General features: G+C 49.3%; 1 protein-coding gene across 3 annotated transcripts in view; it reads right to left on the minus strand.

Moving 5' to 3' along the window:
- Positions 1 to 24,606, minus strand: part of AXL (AXL receptor tyrosine kinase) — an 80,673-nt gene that overhangs the window by 44,244 nt on the left and 11,823 nt on the right. For 2 of the 3 annotated variants that reach the window (XM_082231012.1, XM_082231011.1), the window contains exons 2-4: positions 20,362 to 20,560; positions 14,420 to 14,520; positions 12,911 to 13,093 (exon numbers count right to left, since the gene is read on the minus strand). In XM_082231012.1, the coding sequence (XP_082087138.1) occupies positions 12,911 to 13,093; positions 14,420 to 14,520; positions 20,362 to 20,560 (483 nt within the window). Of the gene's footprint in view, positions 1 to 12,910; positions 13,094 to 14,419; positions 14,521 to 18,654; positions 18,795 to 20,361; positions 20,561 to 24,606 lie in introns of those variants that run through there. The other variant, XM_082231013.1, reaches the window with a different exon arrangement.

Raw genomic sequence — 24,606 nt, forward strand, 5'->3', positions numbered from 1 at the left:
CTGGAATCAGAGGAAGACGGTCCCCTGCCTATCAAGAATGCAAATTATCACCAGCTGCAACAATGGGGAACAGCCTGTAGCGGGGAAACGTGTGTTTCACTAGCATTTCCCCATATGCTTAGGGAAGAATGCACCGAGGGAGCCAACGTGGTACCTTCTAGATTCTGGTGGACTCCAACTCCCATCATTCCCAGCCAGCATGACCAATGGTTAAGGATGATTGGAGTAGTAGTGGTTGCATCGGGAGGGCCACAGATTCTATATCTCTGCTTAGTTAAGATCCCTGTATTGCAGGGGGTTGGGCTAGATCAGTGTTTCCCAACTGGTGTTCCGCGGCACACTAGTGTGCCGCGAGACGTTGCCTGGTGTGCCGTGGGAGGGAGGCGGGTGAGTCGGGCGACGAGAGGCGGGGCGGGGCGGTGGCAGCGAGGAGAGGCCGCCCAGCGCGGGGCTCTCGCCGTCTGCCTGCCTGGCTGCCTGCGTGGCGCTGACGTCACGGGGCTGTAACGTGCCCCACATAGGCACACGCGGGGCGGCGAGCGAGCTCCCTCCCACATCCCATCGCCGGCTCTGCACCAGGCGGTAGAGCTCGGCGAAGTCACCGTGCTGGAAGGCCAGCAGCGCGCGCGCCTTGGCCAGGCTCTTGCCTGCCTGCGCCTCCAGGCACGGCGCCTCGGCGTCGGGCGGCAGCGAGCCCAGGAAGCGGCCCAGCCGGCCGGGGTCGCCCGCCTGCAGCAGCGCCTCGCACACGCACAAGACCTGCTCCGCCGAGAAGCGCGGCGAGCGCGGAGGATCGGGCGCGGCGGAGGCCAGCCCCGCGCTTGGAGAGGACGCAGCAGCCGTCGCCAAACCCGATCCTCCTCCTCCTGCTCCGCCGCCGTCCTCTGGCTCTCGGCCGGGAGGAGCCTGCGGCAACGGGGCGGGCGCCGAAGTTGGCAGAAGTTGGCGCGCCTCCTCGGCAGCGCCTTCGTCCTCCTCCTCCTGCCTCTGCTGTCCTCCGGCGGCAGGGGCACGCCGCCCTCCCCGGCCGGGGGGCTCGGCGGGGCCCGCGGGGAAGGAGGCCATGTTCGCGGCGCGCGGGATCGCGGCCCCCCTCGCCCGCCTCCGGCCCGCCTCCGGCCCGCTCCCCTCCCCCTGCGCGCTGCCCTAGCCGTGCGGGTCTCCTCCCCCTGCGCTGCCGTCCCCTTTCCACATCCTAGGAGCCGCGGTCCGCCTTCCGCCCCCGGGCCGCGGCGCAGCTCCCAGCCCGGGCTGGCCTCCGCCTCCTGGGACGCGCGCCCACCCCCGCGGCCCCCCAAACTTCGGAGCAACTCTCCAGACGCTTCTCCCCCGCCTCAGTCTCCCTCCTTTCCACTTCTCTTCCCCCCTTCCTTCCTTCTTTCTTTCTCTTTCTCTCCCACCCGCCATTCCTTCTATTAACTTTCCTTTCCCCTTCCCATGTAGAACAGTCCCTGCAAATAAAAACCTAGCATATTTGGAAGAGGGATGCTAGCCTAACCATTACCTTCTATGCTGTTACTATTTTTTTATTTTTTTTTACATAAGTAAAAAGTGACCTTTCCCCATCTGGCTGTTGATATAGCAGAGTCCGTTTGCACAACGGAATGATGAATAGTACGTGCCACATGCTTTAAGTTGCTTTATTTACAGTTCATTGTAGAGAATTTACAAACATGCATCTTGCCTCTGCGGGAGCAGAGAAGCAACCGTCCTTCTCCTCGAACACAGAGAGAACACAGAGAGAAACAGGAAACTAGTGTACGTCACATCCAGCTTCCCATTCCCGTGGGAAAACCCAACAGTGCTCTGACTGTGGAATGTAAACATTGTCTTGTGACAAGCACTTTGCTGCACAGTGAAGAGAGCAGAAACCAACATCCTCCCCCTTTCTGTGAACATCACTGGGCAGCGTGTTCGTACAATATCAGTACAAACCCAACTTCTGTACATAGGTACAGTGTTGATCCCTTGATACAATCTTGGACAATACATCAGCAGGAATTTCATTACCTGGCATATAGGACACCGTTACGAGTCCCTTCTGAATATGTTCCCTAGCATGTTGCACCTTCAATTGCAAGTGCTTCGTGCTTTGCTTACAACCTTCCGAATTCAGCAAAGCCAAACATGCTTTGTTGTCCTGGTAAACCTGGATTGGACATTTGACAGGAATTTTCATGTCTTTGCACAATTGTAACAACCATTCACAATCCTTAAGTGAATAAGACAGTGCATTCAGTTCAGCTTCACAAGTACTTAAGCTAATTGTTGTTTGCTTCTTGCATGACCAATCAAATAGACCCTGATTGTACATGTAGCAAACTCCAGACGTACTTTTCCTGTCTGTAGTGTCACTTCCAAAACTTGCATCTGCAAAAATCTCAAGACCACCAGACTTCTGATTGTTAAATCTCAGTCTGTAATGCATAGTGCCTTTCAAATAGCGTGCTATGCGTTTCAGAGCTTTCCAATCCTTAACAGTAGGATTGTTAACTTGTCTGCTTAGCAAATTACAGCTAACAGCAATGTCAGGTCTTGAACATCTGGCAATGAAGTTTAGCTTACCTAGCACACTTCTGTACAGTGTAGTGTCAGAAAATGCTTCTTCAGTGTCTTCTACCTGATAACCTGTTGTCATCGGTGTGTCTACAGGGTTAGCATCCATCAGGTTCAGTTTGCTTAACACATCAGCAATTTTCCGTGACTGGTGTACTAGAATGTTACCACTTTGATCTTTCTCTATTTCCAGAGATAGGTAGTTGTTTACCTCACCAAGATCTTTCATGTCAAAGTGCTCTTTCAGTTGAGCTAGGGCATTATTGTACATTGTGACATCTTTCCAAAAGAATAAAATATCATCAACATAAAACAAACAATACAGCTTCTTTTGCCCCTCCTCTTTGACAAACACACATGGATCAGCTTTCCCTTGCTTAAAACCTAGAGAAAACAATGCTTCAGTGAGTTTTGTGTGCCAACACCGTGCACTTTGTTTGAGACCATAAAGGGACTTCTTCAGAGCACAAACAAATCCCTGTTTTACCTGTACGCCATCAGGTGGAAGCATATAAAGTGATTCACCTAGAGATCCGTACAAAAACGCTGTATTTACATCGTGGTGACTAATGTGTAGATTCTCCTCTGCAGCTAGCTTGAGCATGAGTCTTATGCTCTCATACCTCACCGTGGGTGAGTAGGTCTCGTGATAGTCTTCACCTGGTACCTGTGCAAAACCTCTGGCTACCAATCTGGCTTTGTGTCTGACTATCTTGCCATTTTGATCAGTCTTCGCTTTGAAGACCCATTTGCTTCCAAGCAGTTTCATTCCTGGAACTTCTGGAACTAGCTCCCAAGTTTTGTTCTTTTCTAAGGAATCAAGCTCAGCCTTCATGGCATTTAACCATGGCTCAGCTTCCTTAGAATCCAAATCCTGGATTTCTTGGAAACTTGAAGGTTCAAATACCTTCTTGGAGCTTTTAACAGCTGCTACTGCTGTCTTAGCATATTCATCAGCAAATCTCTTTGGAGGTCTGCCTTTTGTGGCTCTTTGTGACCTTCGAATCAGCCTTTGGTCTTCAACACTCTCCTCTTCCTTCTTAGGAGAAAAGTGACCTATTGTGAACAATGGTTCTTCCAATTCCTGATCAGAACTTTCAGAGGGTCGCATAGAGGCTTTCGCACTCTTGAAATCCTCTGACTTATCCGATTCAGTTTCAGACTCAGAATCAGAACCTTCATCAGTGGGTGTGGGTTGTTGTTGCTTATCCTCAGTCTTATCACTGTCATCAGGATAACATTGGAAAATTCCCACATTCTCCCCCCACTTGGCATTGTACTCAACACTTCTTGTGAGCTTAATTGACTTAGAGTCAGTCATCATTATTCTGTAAGAACCTTTCTGATAACCTAGAAAGATACCATGCAATCCACGTTTGCCTAATTTGGAGCTTTGTGGTGAGTGAATCCACATGTCCGAACCAAAAATTCTCATGTGTTTGATGTATGGTTTCTTGCCAAACATCTTCTCATAGGGGGTACAACCGATCGCTGAAGATAACCTGCGATTGTAACTGTAAAGAAAACATGAGAGAGCTTCGGCCCAATAACTCTCTGGAAGATTTGCATCATGCAGCAAGGTCTTTAACCCTTGAAGCAATGTTTGATTTGCCCTTTCGCAAAGCCCATTCTGCCATGGCGAGCGAGGACTGGACAAATCGTGTTGAATTCCTTTCTCAGTCAGAAAAGCTTCAAACTGCTGAGAAGTGAATTCTCCCCCGCGATCTGTGAAAAGAGTTTTTATCTTCTTACCATGCACATTTTCCAACCAAGCACAGAATTCCTTGAACCTTGGAAAAGCCTCTGATTTCTGTTTGAGATTGTACACGTAAATATACCTAGAAAATGCATCAATGAGAACCATGAAGAACCTATTGCCACCCAAAGAGGGCGATAGTGGACCAACTAAATCAGCATGAACAATCTGGTATGGTTCTGTAGCTTGCCTACTAGACACCTTACCTTTCGCAGCCATTTTCACCTTGTTTGCTGCGCATGCCTTGCACTTCATGTGGTACCTGCAGGGTTTAATAGTCATACCTTCAACCAAGGCAGGCATTTTAGAAACCGCCTCAAAATGTAAATGACCAAATTTTCGATGAAAATCGTGAATACATCCTGCGTGCAAACTTTTGTTAGAACCTGCAATGCAACAAGTGTCATTCTGCACAACATCATCATAATACAAAACAAACAAACGATCAACACATTCAGCATGCAATACATAATCGTCTTTCTTTGTGATGGTGCATTTCTTGTTCTTGAAGGAAACGTCAATGTTCCGTTCATTCAGCTGCATCACACTTAGAAGATTGTGTGTGGCATCTGGAACATAAAGTACATCATGTATCTCTAAGTCCAAACTGTGAAGAACAACAGTTCCGTAGCCTTGACTGGGAATCGTGTGGTCATCCGCCTGGTGAATCGCACCTTCCTGCGGTGTAAAAGACACGAACAGTCTCTTGTTGTTGCACATGTGGTGTGTAGCTGCTGAATCAACAACGAAGAAAGATCTAGACGTCTTCTGGACCTTTGCGACCTTTGGAGTGAAGCGTGAGACCATTGCCTTGTGCTGCGTTGTCCTGGACACCGGACCTTTGCCTTTGCTTTGGCCTGTTCCACGCGCTGAACCTCCGCTGCGCTGCTCTGTCTTGGCCCTGGGATATTTGCATTCCCTCTTCATATGGCCTAGACGTCCACACGAGTAGCATTTCACTGCCTTCAAAGCTTTGGCGCCCTCTGGTGGTTCCACTGCACTCTGGGATGACGTCTGTGAAGACTCCCCCTTACCCATGCAGCTAGCACCCCGGCGATCTGCTTCATTCTGGATCACGGCAGTAACATAGGCTACTGTGAGCTGAGCAGTTGGTTGAACAGCAATCTGAGTGGCAACGGACTCCCAACTTGGACCCAAAGAATGTAGTATCATGAAGGAATACACAGCCTCTGGAAAGTTGAGTCCTCTCTGTTGCAACTCATGTCTCAGATTTTGCATCTCCATCAGGTGTTTACGCACATCTCCACCTTCAGCAAGAGCCATATCATGCAGCTTGGCATAGTAGTACATTGAGGAACCAGCCTCTGTCCTCAAGTGAGCCTGTCTTAAAGTGTCCCAAATTTCTCTGGCTGTGGTCTTTCCACGCAACAGACAGAGCTCTTCTGGGGATACTATCAACGTAAGCGTTCCCCGTGCTTTAGAATCTTTAGCATTCCAATCAGCTGTAATTGGAGCTGGGGGGTTGTCTGTAATAACATTAAACAGACCTTCTTTCCGCAGAATTGCCTCTGCATATAACACCCACTCTGTGTAATTATTCTTATTGAGCTTAGGAATCCCAAAAGCATCAACCAGCTTTGAGTTAGCCATTTTCTGCTGCTTAAAACAAGCTGCGTCACAGTCCTGCAGCTTCAGCCAAAAGCACTTGTAAAAGTACTTTCGTTTTCCCAGCCATCCAAGCCTGTTAGCTTGTGCCTTTTGGAGCCTTGCCTGTAACACGGCAAAACGGCTTTAAAAGTTCAAAGTCCAGCCATAAAACCATAAACTAGTAGCTGGCAGGCTGCCAGGCTGCTCCGGGAGCATGAGCACATACCTTCATCAATCAAACTTGACGCGCAGAGCAGATAACGCGATCCGTTCCTCTGTACCTCTGCCGGCATTCCGACTCGACTGCTGGAGTCTTTAATCCTCAGTTTGATTTACGTCTTTCTGGGCCCGGAACCAAAATGTTGATATAGCAGAGTCCGTTTGCACAACGGAATGATGAATAGTACGTGCCACATGCTTTAAGTTGCTTTATTTACAGTTCATTGTAGAGAATTTACAAACATGCATCTTGCCTCTGCGGGAGCAGAGAAGCAACCGTCCTTCTCCTCGAACACAGAGAGAACACAGAGAGAAACAGGAAACTAGTGTACGTCACATCCAGCTTCCCATTCCCGTGGGAAAACCCAACAGTGCTCTGACTGTGGAATGTAAACATTGTCTTGTGACAAGCACTTTGCTGCACAGTGAAGAGAGCAGAAACCAACACTGGCATGGTGGTGTGCCTCGAGATTTTTTTCATGAAACAAGTGTGCCTTTGCCCAAAAAAGGTTGGGAAACACTGGGCTAGATGACCCTTGGAATCCCTTCCGACTCTAAAATTCAATGATTCTCATGCCCTTTCACCTCCCAGAGAGGTCTGCACTGAGACTCTTTTCCTCCTCATCTGCCCACATTTCAAATGGCAATATCGTCCGTCTGTCTGACCTGGCAGGGTGTGACCCAAATACCACCAAGTGCTGGGCAGTATAAGAACCCTCAAGCGAGCCATTCTGCACAATCAAAGAGCACATTTTTGACGCTCTTGTATCCAGGTGGGCCTACCACATGCTCAGAAATAACCCTAGCCTTGTGCCTTTAACATCACTTTCATTCCACACCGAAGAGATAAAAGCCGCATCTGCTTAAATGCTCCTCTACCCTGGGCTGTCCGCAAATGCATCTTTCGTTTCACGGACAGGCACTGACCTCTGACATGCACAACCACCCCTGCCTCATCCAACTTCTTCCATTCCCCGAGTCACACTTCCTTTGCCTGCACATTTCTCAACCTTTTGCATCACTCCCCTCTCTTTTGCACGCACCAAGTTATGGCAAACCTCCTATCCAGGAACATCCCTCATTGCCACATGAAAGGTCACCCAACCACCCAGATTTGGAAAGGGTGCACCGTCTGGTGGACGCATGTCCCTTTGGTGAGGACAGGACTTCCGGGAAGAAAGAAATAATCTACGCAGCATTATCACAAGCAGAGGAAGAAAAGAGCTGGAATATTTCCTCAGCAAAATAATTAAGCTCAAAAAGAAAGACAGGTACAAGTGCACAGGCTCGCCAAATAAATAAAACGGTGTCTCCCTGAGCTTTCGTTCTCCCATTTGTCCCTCTAAAAAAATTAATTGCAGATGGAAGTGGTTGTGTTTCCGACACGACCCAAATGGTGCTGTAAGCCGACAGGGACCAATTCGGCCACGTGCTTCTTCACCAGGAAGCAAAAGACAATCGCACCGTTGCAAAAAATCGGTCACTAGGCCCACTGGATATTTTTCGTCCATGAGAAATCTCCTCAGAAAGGGCCATTTGCCAGGCTCCTGAATACCAGTGGTCTAAATCAGAGGCATCAAAGCCTTCATCCTTTTCCAGCTATCTTTCAGTCACTGCCTGGGCCCCACAACTGCCCATTCAGGGCCCCTCGTCCAAATGCTCCTCTGGCCGGCTTCCTGCAGCGGCATCCGGATCCTGGCTCGTGACTCAGATGCATGTCACCTCCTGCCCAGAATTCCCCTCCCCTGACTCACTGCGTGCCACGGCTAGGCCAAATGAGCCATAAGAGAAATAAGAGGCACGGCAGGTATGTGGGGCGAGGCAAAACATGTGCAGGGTAGAGGAACACTATTCAAGACACTGGAAGGGCTGGTTTTTAGCTCAGCTGTGAGGGGAAAGGAGGAAGGGAAGAGCACGACAAAGGGCAGTGTGTGAACATGGGAGGGCAAAAGTTTTTAAGAGAACTGAAAGTGCTTGGAGAGACACGATGCATCTATCTTCCCACAGGGAGCGGAAACAGGGGGTTTTCTGTGCCATTGTTGCCTTTGGTCAAACAGGCCAGAGAGGCAAAACCCCTCCTCTTGTGCTCTTTTCAAAACCCAGCAGAACAATTTTGACCCCAGGTAACCACAACAGGGCAAAAGAAATGTGTGCATAGCTGCTGCTAATCTGTCACCTTCCCCCCCCCAGATGTTTTGCACGGCCACTAATACCCTCCAGATGTTTCAGGGGAAACGCTTCGCCTGCTCCTGGCTTGGGGCTTGTCCACACAACCTCCTTAAAATGACCACTCGGCCACTCCTTTTCTAAATATGGATTGAAGCTGGTGGCGCGTCAGTAAGAGGCAGAGGGAGAGATGTCAAAATGAAGCATTTCAAGCTCTAGGGGGGTAGGACTCGAACCCATGGCTTCAAGTGAAAAGGAAGGCGATTCTGACTAAACATCAGGAAGGACTTTCTGGCAGCAAGAGATGTTTGACAGTGGAACAGTCCCCCACTGGAGGTTGTGGACTGTCCTTCCTTGGAGGTTTTTAAGCAGAGTTTAGGCTGTCTGTCATGGATGCTTTAGCTGAGATTCCTGCCTTGCAGGGGGGTTGGACTAGATGACCGCAAGGTGTCCCTTCCAAATGTACAAGTCTATGATTCTATGACAGGACAGCCACAGGATAGATATGGATCGTGGAGCAACACCATTTTAAAAACCGGGATGAAAAAAGAAACAAGAAACACGAGCTGCAAATCAGGGTTTTGTTTTGTTATTTGAACCCCAAAGGGAGCACAGCAATCCCCCTCCCTTTCCCCCCCTCTTTTATTACAAGAGGCGTTTGGCTGACATCCTTTCAAGAGTCAGGCCCAAGCTAATGCGAAAAAGAGGGGAAAGCCTGCAGCCAGAAGCAAGACGACGGTGGGTGGGTTTTCAGGGCAGTGAGTTACAGCTTGGGTGTTAAAGAAGCCAGGAATTATTATTATTATTATTATTATTATTATTATTATTATTATTAATAATAATACCCCACCCATCTGGCTGGACTTCCTCAGCCACTCTGGGCAGCTTCCAACCAAATATTAAAATACAGTGGTACCTCGGGTTACATACGCTTCAGGTTACAGACTCCGCTAACCCAGAAATAGTGCTTCAGGTTAAGAACTTTGCTTCAGGATGAGAACAGAAATCGTGCTCTGGCGGCGCGGCAGCAGCAGGAGGCCCCATTGGCTAAAGTGGTGCTTCAGGTTAAGAACCAGTTTCAGGTTAAGTACAGACCTCCGGAACGAATTAAGTGCTTAACCCATGGTACCACTGTACAGTAATGCATCAAACGTTAAAAGCTTCCCTAAACAGGGAACCCATTCCACCTAGGACCGTCTACATTCAAAGCATGTGTCCTTCTCTCTGAAACAACCATCAGAGGCGCCCGCAGGAGGGTCTATTGCACCAGCCTCAGGTTCCCAAACCCTTCCTGTCTTGCTCGGTTGTCTTGCGGGTATTTTCCCCAAGCTCTTCCATGCAATAATATGGCAAAGACATGTGGGAGCTGCGTCTTGCCGTTTGCACCACTCCTTTGCCTCCAACACACCCTGCGTCTGAATAAGCTGCATGGCACAGACTACACTCCCAGGCAAGAACAGGTTCTGGCGGAAATCTCCGTCCTACACATGGAAGTCCCACTGGGCTCAAGGGGGGTTGCCTCCAGCCAGTGGCGTAGCGTGGGTTGTCAGCACCCGGGGCAAGGCAAGTAATTTGCGCCCCCTAACCCGTGGATTTGCGCCCCCTAACCCTAACCCCCAGATATTGCGCCCGGTGTGGCCGGCCCCCCCTGCACCCCCCACGCTACGCCACTGCCTCCAGCATCCCGTGTGCTTAGGGCTACGGCCACAAGGCGATTCTTGCTGCCAAGATTTTGGTTTCTATTCGAGGAGAAGCAAGATATGCCCTTTGGCCAAATAAGCCCTTCACACCCACTTCCTCTTACCCAGGCGTCTGCTTTGAGGCTCGCAACCCCACGCAACTGCCAAATCAGCAAAAAAAAAAAAGCAAGAAAAGGAAAATAGCTGTGGCTGGCTTCAGCTAATCAGCTGGTGGCCTTCAGCAGAAAAGCCCAGTGGCAAGGATTCTGGGAAGCCCCCCAAACTGTGCTGGGGCAAACAGAGTAGGCCATCGGCCAGCAGGGTGGGCCAGGAGCCCAAAGTGGCCCAGAGAGGATAGGAAAGACTCTCAGCAGAGGCTCCCATCAGCATTTTCAGGAGGGATTCAAATGCATGCTGGGAAATTTAGGCCCGCCAGGTTTAAAACCTCAGCACAACAAATCCACTTCCTGAGACTTCCTGAGGCTAGGAGAATGCAGCAAGAAGTGTGGGGTGAACAAATGAGAAACAGGAAACTGTATAAACGTCCAGCAAGCAAATCAGAGCAAATTGGGGTCAAATGTTTATTGCCTTCTTTTTTTTAAGAATGAATGCTCAATAAGACAGGATGTGGTGCAATCTCCACATAAGATTTGTGCAAGCAAATCAGGTAAAGGGACCCCTGAGGCCATTAGGTCCAGTCGTGGCCGACTCTGGGGTTGCAGCGCTCATCTCGCTTTATTGGCCGAGGGAGCCGGCGTACAGCTTCCGGGTCATGTGGCCAGCATGACTAAGCCGCTTCTGGTGAACCAGAGCAGCGCACAGAAACGCCGTTTACCTTCCAGCCAGAGCGGTACCTATTTATCTACTTGCAGTTTGGCGTGCTTTCGAACTGCTAGGTTGGCAGGAGCAGGGACTGAGCAACGGGAGCTCACCCTGTCACGGGGATTTGAACCGCCGACCTTCTGATCAGCAAGTCCTAGGCTCTGTGGTCTAACCCATAGCGCCACCTGCGTCCCATGCAAATCAGAACGAATGCTTAATAAATAGGTAGCCTGGAGGAGTCCACTGTTCACAGTATTATGCTAAATAGACCGACAAAGATGTCAAAGGGATGAGCTGTTCTTGGTTCACCTTCCACGGCTCTGAGTGGCTTGCAGTACTGCCCGTCATCTGTGGTGCCAAAGAACAAGGGGACCTTCCAAATATCCCCTCTCCTGAAATGCTTATCCGATCTCCCCATGGCCCACCTATTTCTACTTCAAGAAGTGAAGCTACAGGGAACCAGGCAGAGGGCCTTTTTGGTAGTGGCGCCCGCCCTGTGGAACACCCTCCCATCAGATGTCAAGGAGATAAATAACTATACGACTTAGAGAAGACATCTGAAGGCAGCCTTGTATAGGGAAGTTTTTAATGTTTGATGTTTATTATGCTTTTATACTCGTTGAAAGCCGCCCAGAGTGGCTGGGGCAAACCCAGTCAGATGGGCAGGATGCAAATAATAAAATTATTAATATTATTACAGTGGGTACCTCAGGTTAAGTACTGAATTAGTTCTAGAGGTCCGTTCTTAACCTGAAACGGTTCTGAACCTGAAGCACCCCTTTAGCTAATGGGGCCTCCTGCTGCTGCCTGTTCTCATCCTGAAGCAAAGTTCTTAACCCGAGGTACTATTTCTGGTATGCGGAGTCTGTAACCTGAAGCGTATGTAACCCGAGGTACCACTGTATTAAAAGCAGGACAAGCGCTCCTGCCTCTTTGCAGAGGAGGGCGTTTCACCAAGTGCTACAGCTTCTTGCACAAGCGACACCTGCTGAGATGCGTCTGGCCACCCTACCCCTTGGCCTACCTCAGAGGGGTGTTGTAAGGGTTACCGAGAGAACGAAGGTGAAGCACTCTGGACCCTCGAAACAGGTCGGCGTTGTTTTCGTGAGCGGCAAGAGACGGAGACACGCTTGCACATGCACGCACGCACACTGCCCAATTGGCATTTGGCAAGGCTTGCAGGGCCCGTTCCCACGCTCGGAGGAAAACCCCCTCCCCAGCCGAGCCATCGGGAACCAGCCACTCGCATAGAAAAGGGAACAAAAGAAGCTGGAGGCTGGGGACAAGAGGGGCTTTGAGAGAGGGGGACACCCGAGACAATGAACAAGGACGTGAGGGAAGGGGGGAAAGGGGCACGCTCACGAAGGCAAGGCTGAATGGAGGGCGAGAATAGGGGTCCCCCTCCTGCATTCACTGCCCTTCCCTCCTGCCCCCTGCTCTTCAATAACGCCAGAGAGGGACTGGCTTGCGGGGAGAACCAGGGCTCTCTCTTTGCAGCCAGCAGAACAGAGAGAAAAATAAAGGACGGGGGTTTTTTGGCTCAGCCACCCAGATGCAGAAAAAGGAGAAGCAAACAAAAGCTCGATCGGAGCCTCATCAGCTAGGTCCTGAAACTGTTTTCAACACCTTGGTCCAGAGCCAGGGAAAGGCGAGGAAGGAGCTATGGAGCCTGTGCAGAGTATGCTTCTTCACATAGAGAGCAACACAGATGTCGGGAATTAGGGCTCCCAGCACTGAGAAGATTAAACTCCGCTTGGAAAGGCAAAGCCGCAAAACAAAGCCGTGGATCGAGACGGAAGAAAGCCACAGATGGATTTTGAAAGCTCTGGTCCCATGGAGGAGATTGAGAGGGGACCAGTCCCAAACACCCAGTGTGTATTTCCCCAGACAGCTGACCTCCCGGACAGCACAGGGCTTCTCCTGTAAAAGTTCTGGGAACTGTAGTTTGCCCCGTGGAACTACCGCACCCAGCATCCTCAACAAACTACAGTTCCCAGGATTTATTTTGCTTTGGACGTGTGGTATGGAGGTGATCACGAGACTTCTTTCTGTAATGGTAGTTTTCTGAGCAGAGGAATCAGACATGCTCCACTGTGCGACTCACCTCTCAACGCCAGTGTGGAAGGCGTCCGGGCTTGCAGGTCGTTCAAGGAGTTGAGGGGGGCGCTATCTTGCAGCCAGATCACCCGCACTGGTTCTGGGGGGCCCTGAGCCCTGCAGCTGAGGTTGAAGGGGGTGTTGACTGTGACCTCCAGATCCTGGGGCTCTTCAGTGAAAAAGGGGAGACCTGGACACAAAAAGGGGGGGCGGCAAGAAGGAATAGACTCAGCAAGCGGACACAGAAGGCTCCCTTGTGATGCGTAAATGCGAGGTTCTTCAAAGCGGAATCGAAGCAAACGTTAGTTCGGGTTTCCCCCATATTGCTGTTTGTGCCAATTCAGCTTTGAAGAGTGGGTTTTCGTCCCTGATGGAGCTGTAATTTTTATTTTTGTTATTTTACGTACAAGTTATTACTATTATCTCAAGTGGGCTTTTTATATATACTTATGTTTCAAAGTGTTTCAGAAAGGAAATCGAACAAAATTAAATACTGTCTATAAAGCGATACAGGTACAGATCCATAAAACATCAAAATCTATTAAGCAGGATTCTGCTCACTGAATATCATTCGCTCAAGATTCCATGTCTGCTAACACACCTGTGTTATTTATTTTGATTTATTAGTTTTATATACTGCTCTTCATCCAAAGATATAAAGAGGATTCACAGGGTAAAAAGACAAGTAAATAGTTGAAACCAAAACAACAAAACAATACCCCCCCACCCACAAACACATATAAAAGGCTGTAGAATATTAATCAGCCAAAGGCCTGGTTGAAAAGGAATGCTTTTGCCGGGTGCCTACAGGCATATAATGAAAGTGCCAGGCGAGCCTCCCTGGGGAGAGCAATCTACAGACAGGGAGCCACCCCGGAAAAGGCCCCGTTCTTGTGTTGCTGCCCTCTGGACCTCTCATGGAGGAGGGACACAAAGAAGGGCCTCAGATGATGAGTGCATTGTCCGGGTTGGTGTATTTTGAGGTATTGTGGTCCTGAGCCATTTAAGGCTTTATAGGCCACCAGCACTTTGAACTGGCCCAGAAACTAATTGGCGGCTTGGGACATATTCAGTCTACAATCAGGCACAGCCACAGGCTCCCTCCGTCTCAGCAATCACAGATCCCAACAATCCACAAACTACAGCACTGGCAGGCTTCCGCTGTGACGCTCAAACCCAGTCTTATCTAGGGCTCCGCCAACCGCAGTAGAAACCCCACACAGCTCACCCAAACACTCGCACAAGGTCATCATCTATGGCTAAGGAGCCAAGGTCTCACCCTAGACAAAACATCTTCCATTTATATTTACAGCACTTCTTGCGTCTGCGTTCTTCAAAGCTTTCACATTGGGAAAGTTTTGAAAGAAAGAGAAGCTGGCTGCAAAGCCAGTTTGGGCTCCAGCGCCTCTTTTCTCTGTCACCATCCTCCTCCTTCGACCCTGTGATGAACACTTGTGTAAGATCCTCTCGGTGTGATCTGGTGTGTGCACATCACGCTCAGACAAACAGCGTTTACCTTCCAGCTTCAGGTAGGCTTCATCAGAGAGGACTTCAGATCCGTTCACCGAGGCCGCGCACTGGTAGTTCCCCATGTCTGAGAGCTGAACAGAAGGGATGCTGTCAGGGAAGAGGAGAACAGCAACACAGGGAGTTAATTTGGCTTCTCAGTGCCACTCCTGCTCTGAGGAGAGAGAGCAGGGTTGTGGGATCCCTCCTTAAACAAGTGTATCTATAGCAGTGACCAGAGGAGGAATGACCGCCGGGAGGAACTCAGAGAGAAGAAACACCGTGGTGCATCAATCAGACGCCTTCATCTGCCCTGGCTGCAACAAAACATGTCTCACCCGTATCGGTCTCTACAGCCACAGCAGGTCCCACAGTTTGACTTCACCCCCAAAGGCTCACGCCAGTCAGATGCCAACAACCTCTACTCCTGATCTGGACCATTTGCTCGGGCGTATACTACCAGGCTAGGCTCCAGACCTGTTCATGAGAACATGAAAAGAGCCCTGCTGGGTAGGAACACAGGAAGTTGCCTTATACCAGGTCTGACCATTGGTCCATCTGCCTTGTCTGCATGGACTGGGAGTGGCTCTCCAGGGTTTCAACCCGACCTGGAGACATCAGGATTGAACCTGGGACCATCTGCATGCAAAAAATGTTCTGCCTTCCTCTCAGGATCAGTCTGAAAGTTCATCTAGACTAAGGTTACCAGACGTCCCCGTTTCCCTGGGACAGTCCCCGGATTCACAAATCTGTCCCTGGACAAAATCCGTCCCCGGATTTTTATTTTAAGTGTTGTAGATTTATTATTAGGGAATAAATGTTGCGTGATTGGTTCAACAGCACAAGACACGTCATATGGGGACTTCTGGCGAGGCAAAATGGCGGGCAGCGAGTAGTTCCTGAAGCCATCCAGAGCCAACAGCGCTATCAGGCTGGCTCCCGGCTGCTGAGACTGCCACTGCCACTACCAAGGGGGAACTGGGGGTGCCCAGCGTGTCAACGGGGGGAACCACTGACACCCCACCCCCACCCCCGCAACCCAAATTGAGCCAGGAGCGAGAGCGCCTGGCCACCCGGCCAACTGCCCAATGGCGCTCCGGGGCCAGGAAAACCCCAGAGCTGACACAGAGAGAAGGAGGAGAGGAGAAGGAGAAGGAAGAGAGAGAAAGAGGAAGAAGAAGAAAAGAGGGGAGCTTCAACCTTGCCACGCCGCTGAAAAGGAGAAGTAGGAGAGTACCAGGAGGGCAAGGACACGTGGCCAAGCCCAGGCCTGACCTGAGCCTACTCCATGGCGGCTAGCTCTCCAAGAGAGCAGGCCAGGGTCCAGAGGAAGGCTGCGTAACAGAGGAGACCACAGAAGAGAATATATTACTTCTTCATTATTATTATTTAAAATACAGTATTTTTTGCTCCATAAGACTCACTTTTACCCTCCTAAAACAGTAAAGGGAAATGTGTGTGCGTCTTATGGAGCGAATGCAGGCTGCGCAGCTATCCTAGAAGCCAGAACAGCAAGAGGGATCACTGCTTTCGCCGCGCAGCGATCCCTCTTGCTGTTCTGGCTTCTGGGATTCAGAATATTTTTTTCTCGTTTTCCTCCTCAAAAACCTAGGTGCGTCTTATGGTCTGGTGCGTCTTATGGAGAGAAAAATACTGTGACTTTTGCTTTAATAACTTTTCTCTTTCTCTCTTTTTTTTAAAGTGTCCTTTTCTTTGAAAAAAATCTGGTAACCTTCCTTAATCTAGACCACTCACTCCTGAGCCACCCCTTCTCTTCCAGGGTGCCTCACTCCAGGAGGCTAAGCACAGAGTGTGTGTCCAAAAAAACCCATTTCCATTAAACATCAGGATACAAAACACACTATGAGTAATACCATTAAAATCCACGGATATAAACTTGGGTCCCATATGCACCAAAAACCTCTTACGACGTTTGAGATATTTGTTAAGAGAATTTGGCCATACACAACCAACATTTTCAACTCAACTTGAATGCCATGGCAGACCTTTGAAATGTCCCCATTTTCCAGGGTTTAGAAAAGCCGCCTCGGTTTCTGATTTGATTTCAGAATGCCCTGCTTTCCCTTAGGATGATCCTATTTCCATTGGAGAAATGTTGGAGGGTATGCTGTGGCAAATTGTACAGGGGCCCAATATTTCTGATTTTAAATACTGGGGCCCCTACCCCTCCGGGTTAGTGTTTATCGCTGGTTAGGAGTTTTTTTGTGTTTTGGGTTGTTTGTGTCACTGCAGAAAGGCCGACAACCTCTCTGTTTGTTTATGGGTCATGATTCTTTCCCCTTCCATCCTCAGACTCCTGAATCCAGAAGACCAGCTGCCAGTTTCCTCCTGGACATCACAAGCAGCAGCAGCAGCAGACAAAACAAAGCATCTTACTCTTGTGCTAGTTGTGTGTGTGTGTGTGTGTGTGTGTGTGTGTGTGTGTTTATTCTACAGAGTTCTTTAAACCCTTCTGTTTGTTCCAGCTGAGCATTGTGTCTTTTGCTGTTTATCAAACTCGAGATGAATGTATAAGCTTTTTAGGAAAGGAAAGAAACAAGTTTAAAGAGCCCACGCAGCTAACGAAACAAAGACAGAGTAAAAAATATATAAAAACCGTGGGAACTGTTGGAGATTCCAGACTGTTGCTATTTTGCGGGTGGAATTCAATCGCGTATGGGCAAATTCAATTTGCACAATAACAGCGAATTTGGCGCTGTTGCACAACAGGCCTGCTTCCCCCAGGAAAAAAATAGGGACTTTTTTCAGTATAATCCAGTAATGGATTATCATTACCATTTTGTGAGATGGGAGCGTGGGGTTGGGGAGTGGACCACCAGAAAAGGAACCATTATTACTACGACTATTTATTACATTGATATACCCCCTTTATCTTCCAAGGATCTCGAGATGGTGCAGGTGGTTCTCTCCCCCCCCCCCATTTCGCCCTCACGACAACCCTGTGAGGTAGGTTAGGCTAAGACAGGGGTCAGCAAACCTTTTCAGCAGGGGGCCAGTCCACTGTCCCTCAGACCTTGTAGGGGGCCGGACTATATTTTTTTTGGGGGGAATGAACAAATTCCTATGCCCCACAAATAACCCAGAGATGCATTTTAAATAAAAGCACACATTCTACTCATGTAAAAACACCAGGCAGGCCCCACAAATAACCCAGAGATGCATTTTAAATAAAAGGACACATTCTACTCATGTAAAAACACGCCGATTCCCGGACCATCTATGGGCCGGATTTAGAAGGCGACTGGGCAGGATCCGGACCCCGGGCCTCAGTTTGCCTACCCATGGGCTAAGAGATGGTGACTGACTCCAAGGTCAGTCTCATGCTCTACTGACTGAGCTATCCTTCATGTGCTTAAAGACACGGGTGCAAGCTGTTTCCCCCGGTTGTGCTCCTTTCCCAGGGAAAACCCACTCTTTAGTGCTAAATTGGAGCAAAGGCTAATCCGGCGAAAAAGGGCTAAAGAGCCCTTTCCCCCGGGCTATTGGGGGGGGGACGGGGGTGGAGCAGAGAAGCAGCAGGAGGGTGGATAAACCCTTAGCCTGCCTCTTGGATAATCCAGGACTTCAGACATCCAGTTTGGGCCACGGTCCTGGAAGCTGCCCCTGATCCTTTCATCCCCATTCAGTTCCTACTTTGCCTGGCCTGCCAGCGGAAAGGGCAATGAAAGAAGCAGAGGAGGAAAGCATCGTGCGAGGCCAGGAGAGGAAAGCTGCCAGCCCCTCTCCTACTCACCAAGTTATGCTGCTTTGGGGTTGAGAAACTGGAAATATTTCCCAATGTGTCTCTCTCACACACACACACCCCTCAGAGAAAGCCAGCCAGCTTCCCATCTCTCCACAAGGAAGATGGCTCGGCTGTTCACGTGGAGGAAAGAAGGGATGGTGGTTTAAGTCAAACAGGCAACACCCATACCGCTTCAACTTTCCCCCGCTCCCCCGTGGCACGGTTTCCTCCTGTTGCGCAACTGACTGACTGGCTGTAGAGCACAGTTTTGGTTGCCTCGCATCAGAAAGGATATCGGAATACGGTCAGAGAAGGGCTAGCCAAATGGTCGAGGCAACTTACATGTGGGGAAAGGTTTGGGACATTTTAGAGAAAAGGCGAGGGAGAGGCGACAAGGTGGAAGTTCAAGCAATTATGCCTGGCATCCGTGAAAGGTGGCCATCCAACCTCTGCTTAAAAACCTCCCGAGAGAGTCCGGCCCCCTGCCAAACTGCTCTTACTGTCAGAAAGTTTTTCCTGATGTTTAGTCGGCTTGTACGGTAACTTGAATCCATTGATTCGAGTCCTACCCTCCAGAGCAGGAGCAAACAAGCTACAGTCATACCTCTGGTTGAAGTTGCTGTGCGCTGCGGCGACCCGGAAGTAACAGAGTGCATTACTTCCGGGTTTCACCGCTTGCGCATGCTCAGATGGTCAAAATGACATCACGCGCATGCGCGGAAGCAGCAAATCATGACCTGCAGATGCGCGGACGTGGGTTGTGTTCGCTTCTGGATGCAAACGGGCTCCGGAACGGATCCTGTTCGCATCCAGAGGTACCACTGTAGTTCCATCTTCCATGTGATAGCCCCTTAGTTTAGACATTTGAAGATGGCTCTCATATCTCCTCTCAGTCTCCTCTTCTCCAGGCTAAACACACCCAACTCCCTCAACCGTTCCTCATAAGGCTTGGTTTCCAGACCCTTGGCCATCTTGGTCACCCTCCTCTGCCCACCTTCCAGCTTGTCAGCATCCTTCTTAAATGGTGGTGCCCAGAACTGGACACAGGACTCCAAGCGTGGCCTGACCAAGGCAGAACAGAGCGGGACTATGACTTCTCTTGATCACTAGACTTCTGTTGATGCAGCCTAGAACAGCACTGCCTTCTCTTTTTTTGCTGCTGCATCACACTGTTGACTCAATGTGTCAACAGCTTCTCAATGTGTATTGTACAGTGAGTTAAACCACAGAGCCTAGGGTTTGCCAATCAGAAGGTCGGTGGTTCGAATCCCCGCGACAGGGTGAGCTCCCGTCATTCGGTCCCGTCGTTTGGCAGCGGGAGGCCCCATTAGCTAAAGTGGTGCTTCAGGTTAAGAACAGTTTCAGGTTAACAAGAGACCTCCGGAACGAATTAAGTACTTAACCCGAGGTATCACTGTATTGTTTTATGTACTGTGGCTTGCCGCTGTTTTATTGATTATAGTTTGGATATTATTTATTGTAATTGTTGAGTGGATTTCTGTTTAACTTTTATATGTTGATATTATTATTTTATACTGTTCTAATGATTGTTGCAAGGGACGCGGGTGACGCTGTGGGTAAAACCTCAGCGCCTAGGACTTGCTGATCACATGGTCAGCGGTTTGAATCCCCGCGGTGGGGTGCGCTCCCATCGTTCGGTCCCAGCACCTGCCAACCTAGCAGTTCGAAAGCACCTCCGGGTGCAAGTAGATAAATAGGGACAACTTACCAGCGGGAAGGTAAACGGCATTCCGTGTGCTGCGCTGGCTCGCCAGATGCAGCTTGTCACGCTGGCCACGTGACCCGGAAGTGTCTGCAGAAAGCGCTGGCTCCCGGCCTATAGCGTGAGATGAGCGCACAACCCTAGAGTCTGGCAAGACTGGCCCGAACAGGCAGGGGTACCTTTACCTTTACGATTGTTGAATGTTACTTTTTTGATGTAGGTTGCCGATTTCAAAGTTATGTTTTACAACATATGTTTACAACATTTTTGTATTGCATTAGATTGTTATAAGATGCACATTTTTTGTTTCTTCAGCTTGTAAACCGCCTTGAGTATCGTAAGATAGAAAGACGGTATACAAATTAAAAATGATGATGATGTTGATGACTCGTGCTGACCTTGCGGTCCACTAAGACCGCTAGATCTTTCCAACGCTGAGCCCGCCAGCCCACCTACTGTGGCTTTGGAGATGTGAGGTGCTCACCTCAATTCGCTGGTGGTCATCCATTCTTCATCATCCAAGGGAAACTGCATCTGGTTACTGTCGGCCAAGTCCAGGGCGGCTCCATCCCGCAGCCAACTGATCTCAGGCGGCTCGCCAAGGGAAAGGGCAGAGCAGGAAAGCTTGATGTCCTTGCCCAAGGAAGATGTCAGGTTCGAAGGGCTCTCTTGGAAGAACACGGCTGGAGGAGAGAAAGAGATTGTGTTGGAGCACCTGAATAGCATCGTGCAGAAGGAAAATGAGACATAGGGATGGGTCTAGGATAGAAACAGCGAAGGGAGACTACCTGCGTTGTGCAGTTTCTGCTGCACACTGAATACATGCCTCTTTAATAAGTATATACAGTCATACCTCGGGTTACAGACGCTTCAGGTTGTGTTTTTTCAGGTTACGGATGCGCTGAAACCTGGAAGTACCAGAATGGGTTACTTCCGAGTTTCGGCGGTCACGCATGCGCAGGAACGCTAAATTGTGCTTTGCACATGCGCATAAATGCCGAATCAGAATCTGCGCATGCGCAGACATGCCACTGCAGGTTGCGAACATGGATCACGTCCGCAACTCGAGCGTCCACTGTACACCTGAGATGTACAGTGGTACCTCAGGTTACATACGCTTCAGGTTTCATACGCTTCAGGTTACAGGCTCCACTAACCCAGAAATAGTGCTTCAGGTTAAGAACTTTGCTTCAGGTTGAGAACAGAAATCGGGCTCTGGCGGTGTGGCAGCAGCAGGAGGCCCCATTAGCTAAAGTGGTGCTTCAGGTTAAGAGCAGTTTCAGGTTAAGTACGGACCTCCGGAACGAATTAAGTACTTAACCTGAGGTACCACTGTATATATTTTAGGACCCACCCTACAGCACTGTTTCAACCTGATTTTCATAGCTATTTATCTACCATCTGCCGGCCTTTCACACTGATAGCCCACCTTTCCCCTAAGGCAGGCATGGCCAAACTTGGCCCTCCAGCTGTTTTGGGACTACAATCCCCATCATCCCTGACCACTGGTTCCTGTTAGCTAGGGATGATGGGAGTTGTAGTCCCAAAACAGCTGGAGGGCCAAGTTTGGCTATGCCTGACCTAAGGAGATCGAAGAGGAATTCATGGCGCCCCAAAGCTTTCCTGCACCCCATTTCATCCTCACAACAAGCCTTCGAAGTAGGCTAAGCTGAGAGGCTACAGCTGGCCCAAGGCCACTCAATAAGTTCCATGGCCAAGTGGGGATTTGAACCCTGGTCTCCCAGGTCTGAGTCCAACACTCTAACCACTATGTGACACTGGCTCCTCTTAATGTTTTCAAATTGCTCAGAGACCATGTGGTGAAGGGCCAGTAAGAAATGAAAGTAAGAATAATATTGGATACAGAGTGGTGCTGATATAACACCAAGGTTGCAGGTTCGAACCCCGTATGGAACAGCTGCCTTACAGGGGGTGGGCTAGATGATCTACAGGGTCCCTTCCAACTCTTCAATTCTATGACTCTGTGATGATGATGATGATGATGATTGTCCCCTTTTCCAGTTCCCAGGTATTAGCCCATATCCAGAACCTCTATTCACTGAAACCAGGTTTTAAACTCGTTTAACCTTGCCGTTGTCTGCCCACCTGTCCTGGGGGCGTCTGCAATTTTACATAAATAAAAATGAGTCCTGCTACAAGGGAAGGGCGTTCGGGCTGCAGTAGGCCTGAGAATGAACAACTTCCGACTTGGAAAGCATGGATCTCATCGTCACACTCCAGGAGTCCGGTTGCGTAAAGGGAAAAATGCACTGCGCATGCTCAGAGATCCACAAGATGCCTCACTCTCTTATTACAATACAGTGGTACCTCGGGTTACATATGCTTCAGGTTACATACGCTTCAGGTTACAGACTCCGCTAATCCAGAAATAGTGCTTCAGGTTAATAACTTTGCTTCAGGATAAGAACAGAAATCGTGCTCCGGTGGCACGGCAGCAGAAGGAGGCCCCATTAGCTAAAGTGGTGCTTCAGGTTAAGAACAGTTTCAGGTTACGAACGGACCTCTGGAACGAATTAAGTACTTAACCCGAGGTACCACTCTATATTCCAATGGCTGTGCTTTGGCATCGCAGAACGGTTCAGTGGGGTCCGAGCTCTGGGTCAAATTAGGCTATGAATATTATTTAAAGGGATGGCCACTGACCAGGGAAAAAATGAGAACTCAAGCCAGCTCTACTGCCAGTAGCATGAGTCTGGGTTGCAGGAATCAACAAGAAAGGTTGTTAAGCCTGGAGACAAAGATTGATTGATTGATTGATTGATTAACTAACACACATACATATCTCGCTTAATATTTTTAAACTCTTATCCATTTGCCACCTGCTATCGTCTGTGGCAGATCATCTGACTGCTTCAGGGAGCAGGAGCAGCTAGTTTTAAAAGTTGGCAACTCTTTAGCATCACTTTCCTCCTCCTTTTTTCCTTTTTGCAAATCTTGTCTTCTGTAATGTGCCAATTTGGGGCAGCGGGAGGGAACGGTGACGTTCAGATCTGGCTGGCCAGGCCGGCTGCGGACGATGACTCTCCTCGCCTCTCCGTCACCAGCTGCCAAGGGATAGCAGCTGCACCAGCCCCACCCACTTAATGACGGTTCTTATAATTCCCCGGCCCATCGAAAAATACCCACCCAAGCCCTAGTGTGGGCCAGGGTAGAGCAGCTCTGCAAGCTTAGAGGCCCAGAGGATGGGGGCGGGGTGTTCTTCTGGTCTTAGTAGCAGTCTGCTAAAACCCCTTATTAGCTTTTTACAGTAAAGCTTCACCTGTTGGACTTCTGCCATTCTGGCCTAGCGGCAGAAATTCAACAGGTGAAGCTTCTCTCCCCAAATCTCCAGTCAATTCAACAGAACAGATTTAAGCTCCCTGATTACTTTCAAATCTCCTGGATATACTAGGGCAGCTGCATGGGAAAAAAGGAAAGGGCGGGGGAAGAATACCGCTCCTACACCTTTAATATTTAGGGGATTTCAGCAGATGTGCTATAACTTGCCTGACAAGCTGCACCTGTTGAAATCCCCTCCATAAATATTAAAGTTGTAGAAAACTTACCCTTCTCTTGCCTAGGACTACCCCAGTTATATATTTGTTGTGGTTATATTTTTCTTAGGCCTTTATTATCGCCCCAAACCCATAAAGGAAATCAGATACGTTTCTTGTTGGCAGAAATACATGGGTTTTTTTTTAAATTAAAACATTTCTACCCCACCCTTCTAGCGCAAAAAAAACCCGCCCAGTGCAGCGTGCAGCATTTCAAATGGCGATTTCAGAAACACAGCGACAATAAAGCACATTGGTTAAGGGTCAGCGGTTGAAACCAAGCACACAAAAAACATCAAAAGTTTGCCGGAATAAAACGGATTCACTCTGCCCACAGTTTGATTAAACTGGCGCGGGGATAGCTGAACCACCCACATGCAGCCGAACTGAACCAATACTATGCACTGAGAGGAATGCTGCAAATAAACAGATTTATGGGGCAGCAATCCTGTCGATGCCAGGAAAAACTCTCTTATTTTTCTCTATCGTGAAGCAACAACCAACAATGTGGGAGCCTTGAATGGTGGGGGGCGGGACTCCCTCATCCAATTCCAGTTTCACTGCCTCCTTTTCCCTCACTGTCTGGGAAGTGAAAGGAGGGGAAATCACTCTGCCTGCCATTTCAATGACAGTTTAAGGGGTTGCAATCTCCAGGCCAAGAGCCCTTTGGAGTTTCTGGGCAGCAAGGACACCATCTTTAATCTCTTATTTCTATTCCATTTCTCCCACCATTCCTCTGAGGATAAAGGGACTCCAGACCATTAGGTCTAGTCGTGGCCGACTCTGGGGTTGCGGCGCTCATCTCGCTTTACTGGCCAAGGGAGCCGGCGTACAGCTTCCAGGTCATGTGGCCAGCATGACTAAGCCGCTTCCGGCGAACCAGAGCAGTGCACAGAAACCCCGTTTACCTTCCCGCCGGAGCGGTACCTCTTTATCTACTTGCACTTTGACGTGCTTTCGAACTGCTAGGTTGGCAGGAGCAGTGACCAAGCAACGGGAGCTCACCCCGTCACGGGGATTCAAACCGCCGACCTTCTGATCGGCAAGTCCTAGACTCTGTGGTTTAACCCACAGCGCCACCCACATCCCCCTCTGAGGATACCAGCATATATATATATATCCTCTGAGTCCCAAAACCAGGATGCACGTTTTCCCAAGCATGCTCCCCATGTGAG

Source organism: Podarcis vaucheri (genome assembly GCF_965113315.1).
Source record: "Podarcis vaucheri genome assembly, chromosome: 7".
Taxonomy (NCBI): Eukaryota; Metazoa; Chordata; class Lepidosauria; order Squamata; family Lacertidae; genus Podarcis; species Podarcis vaucheri.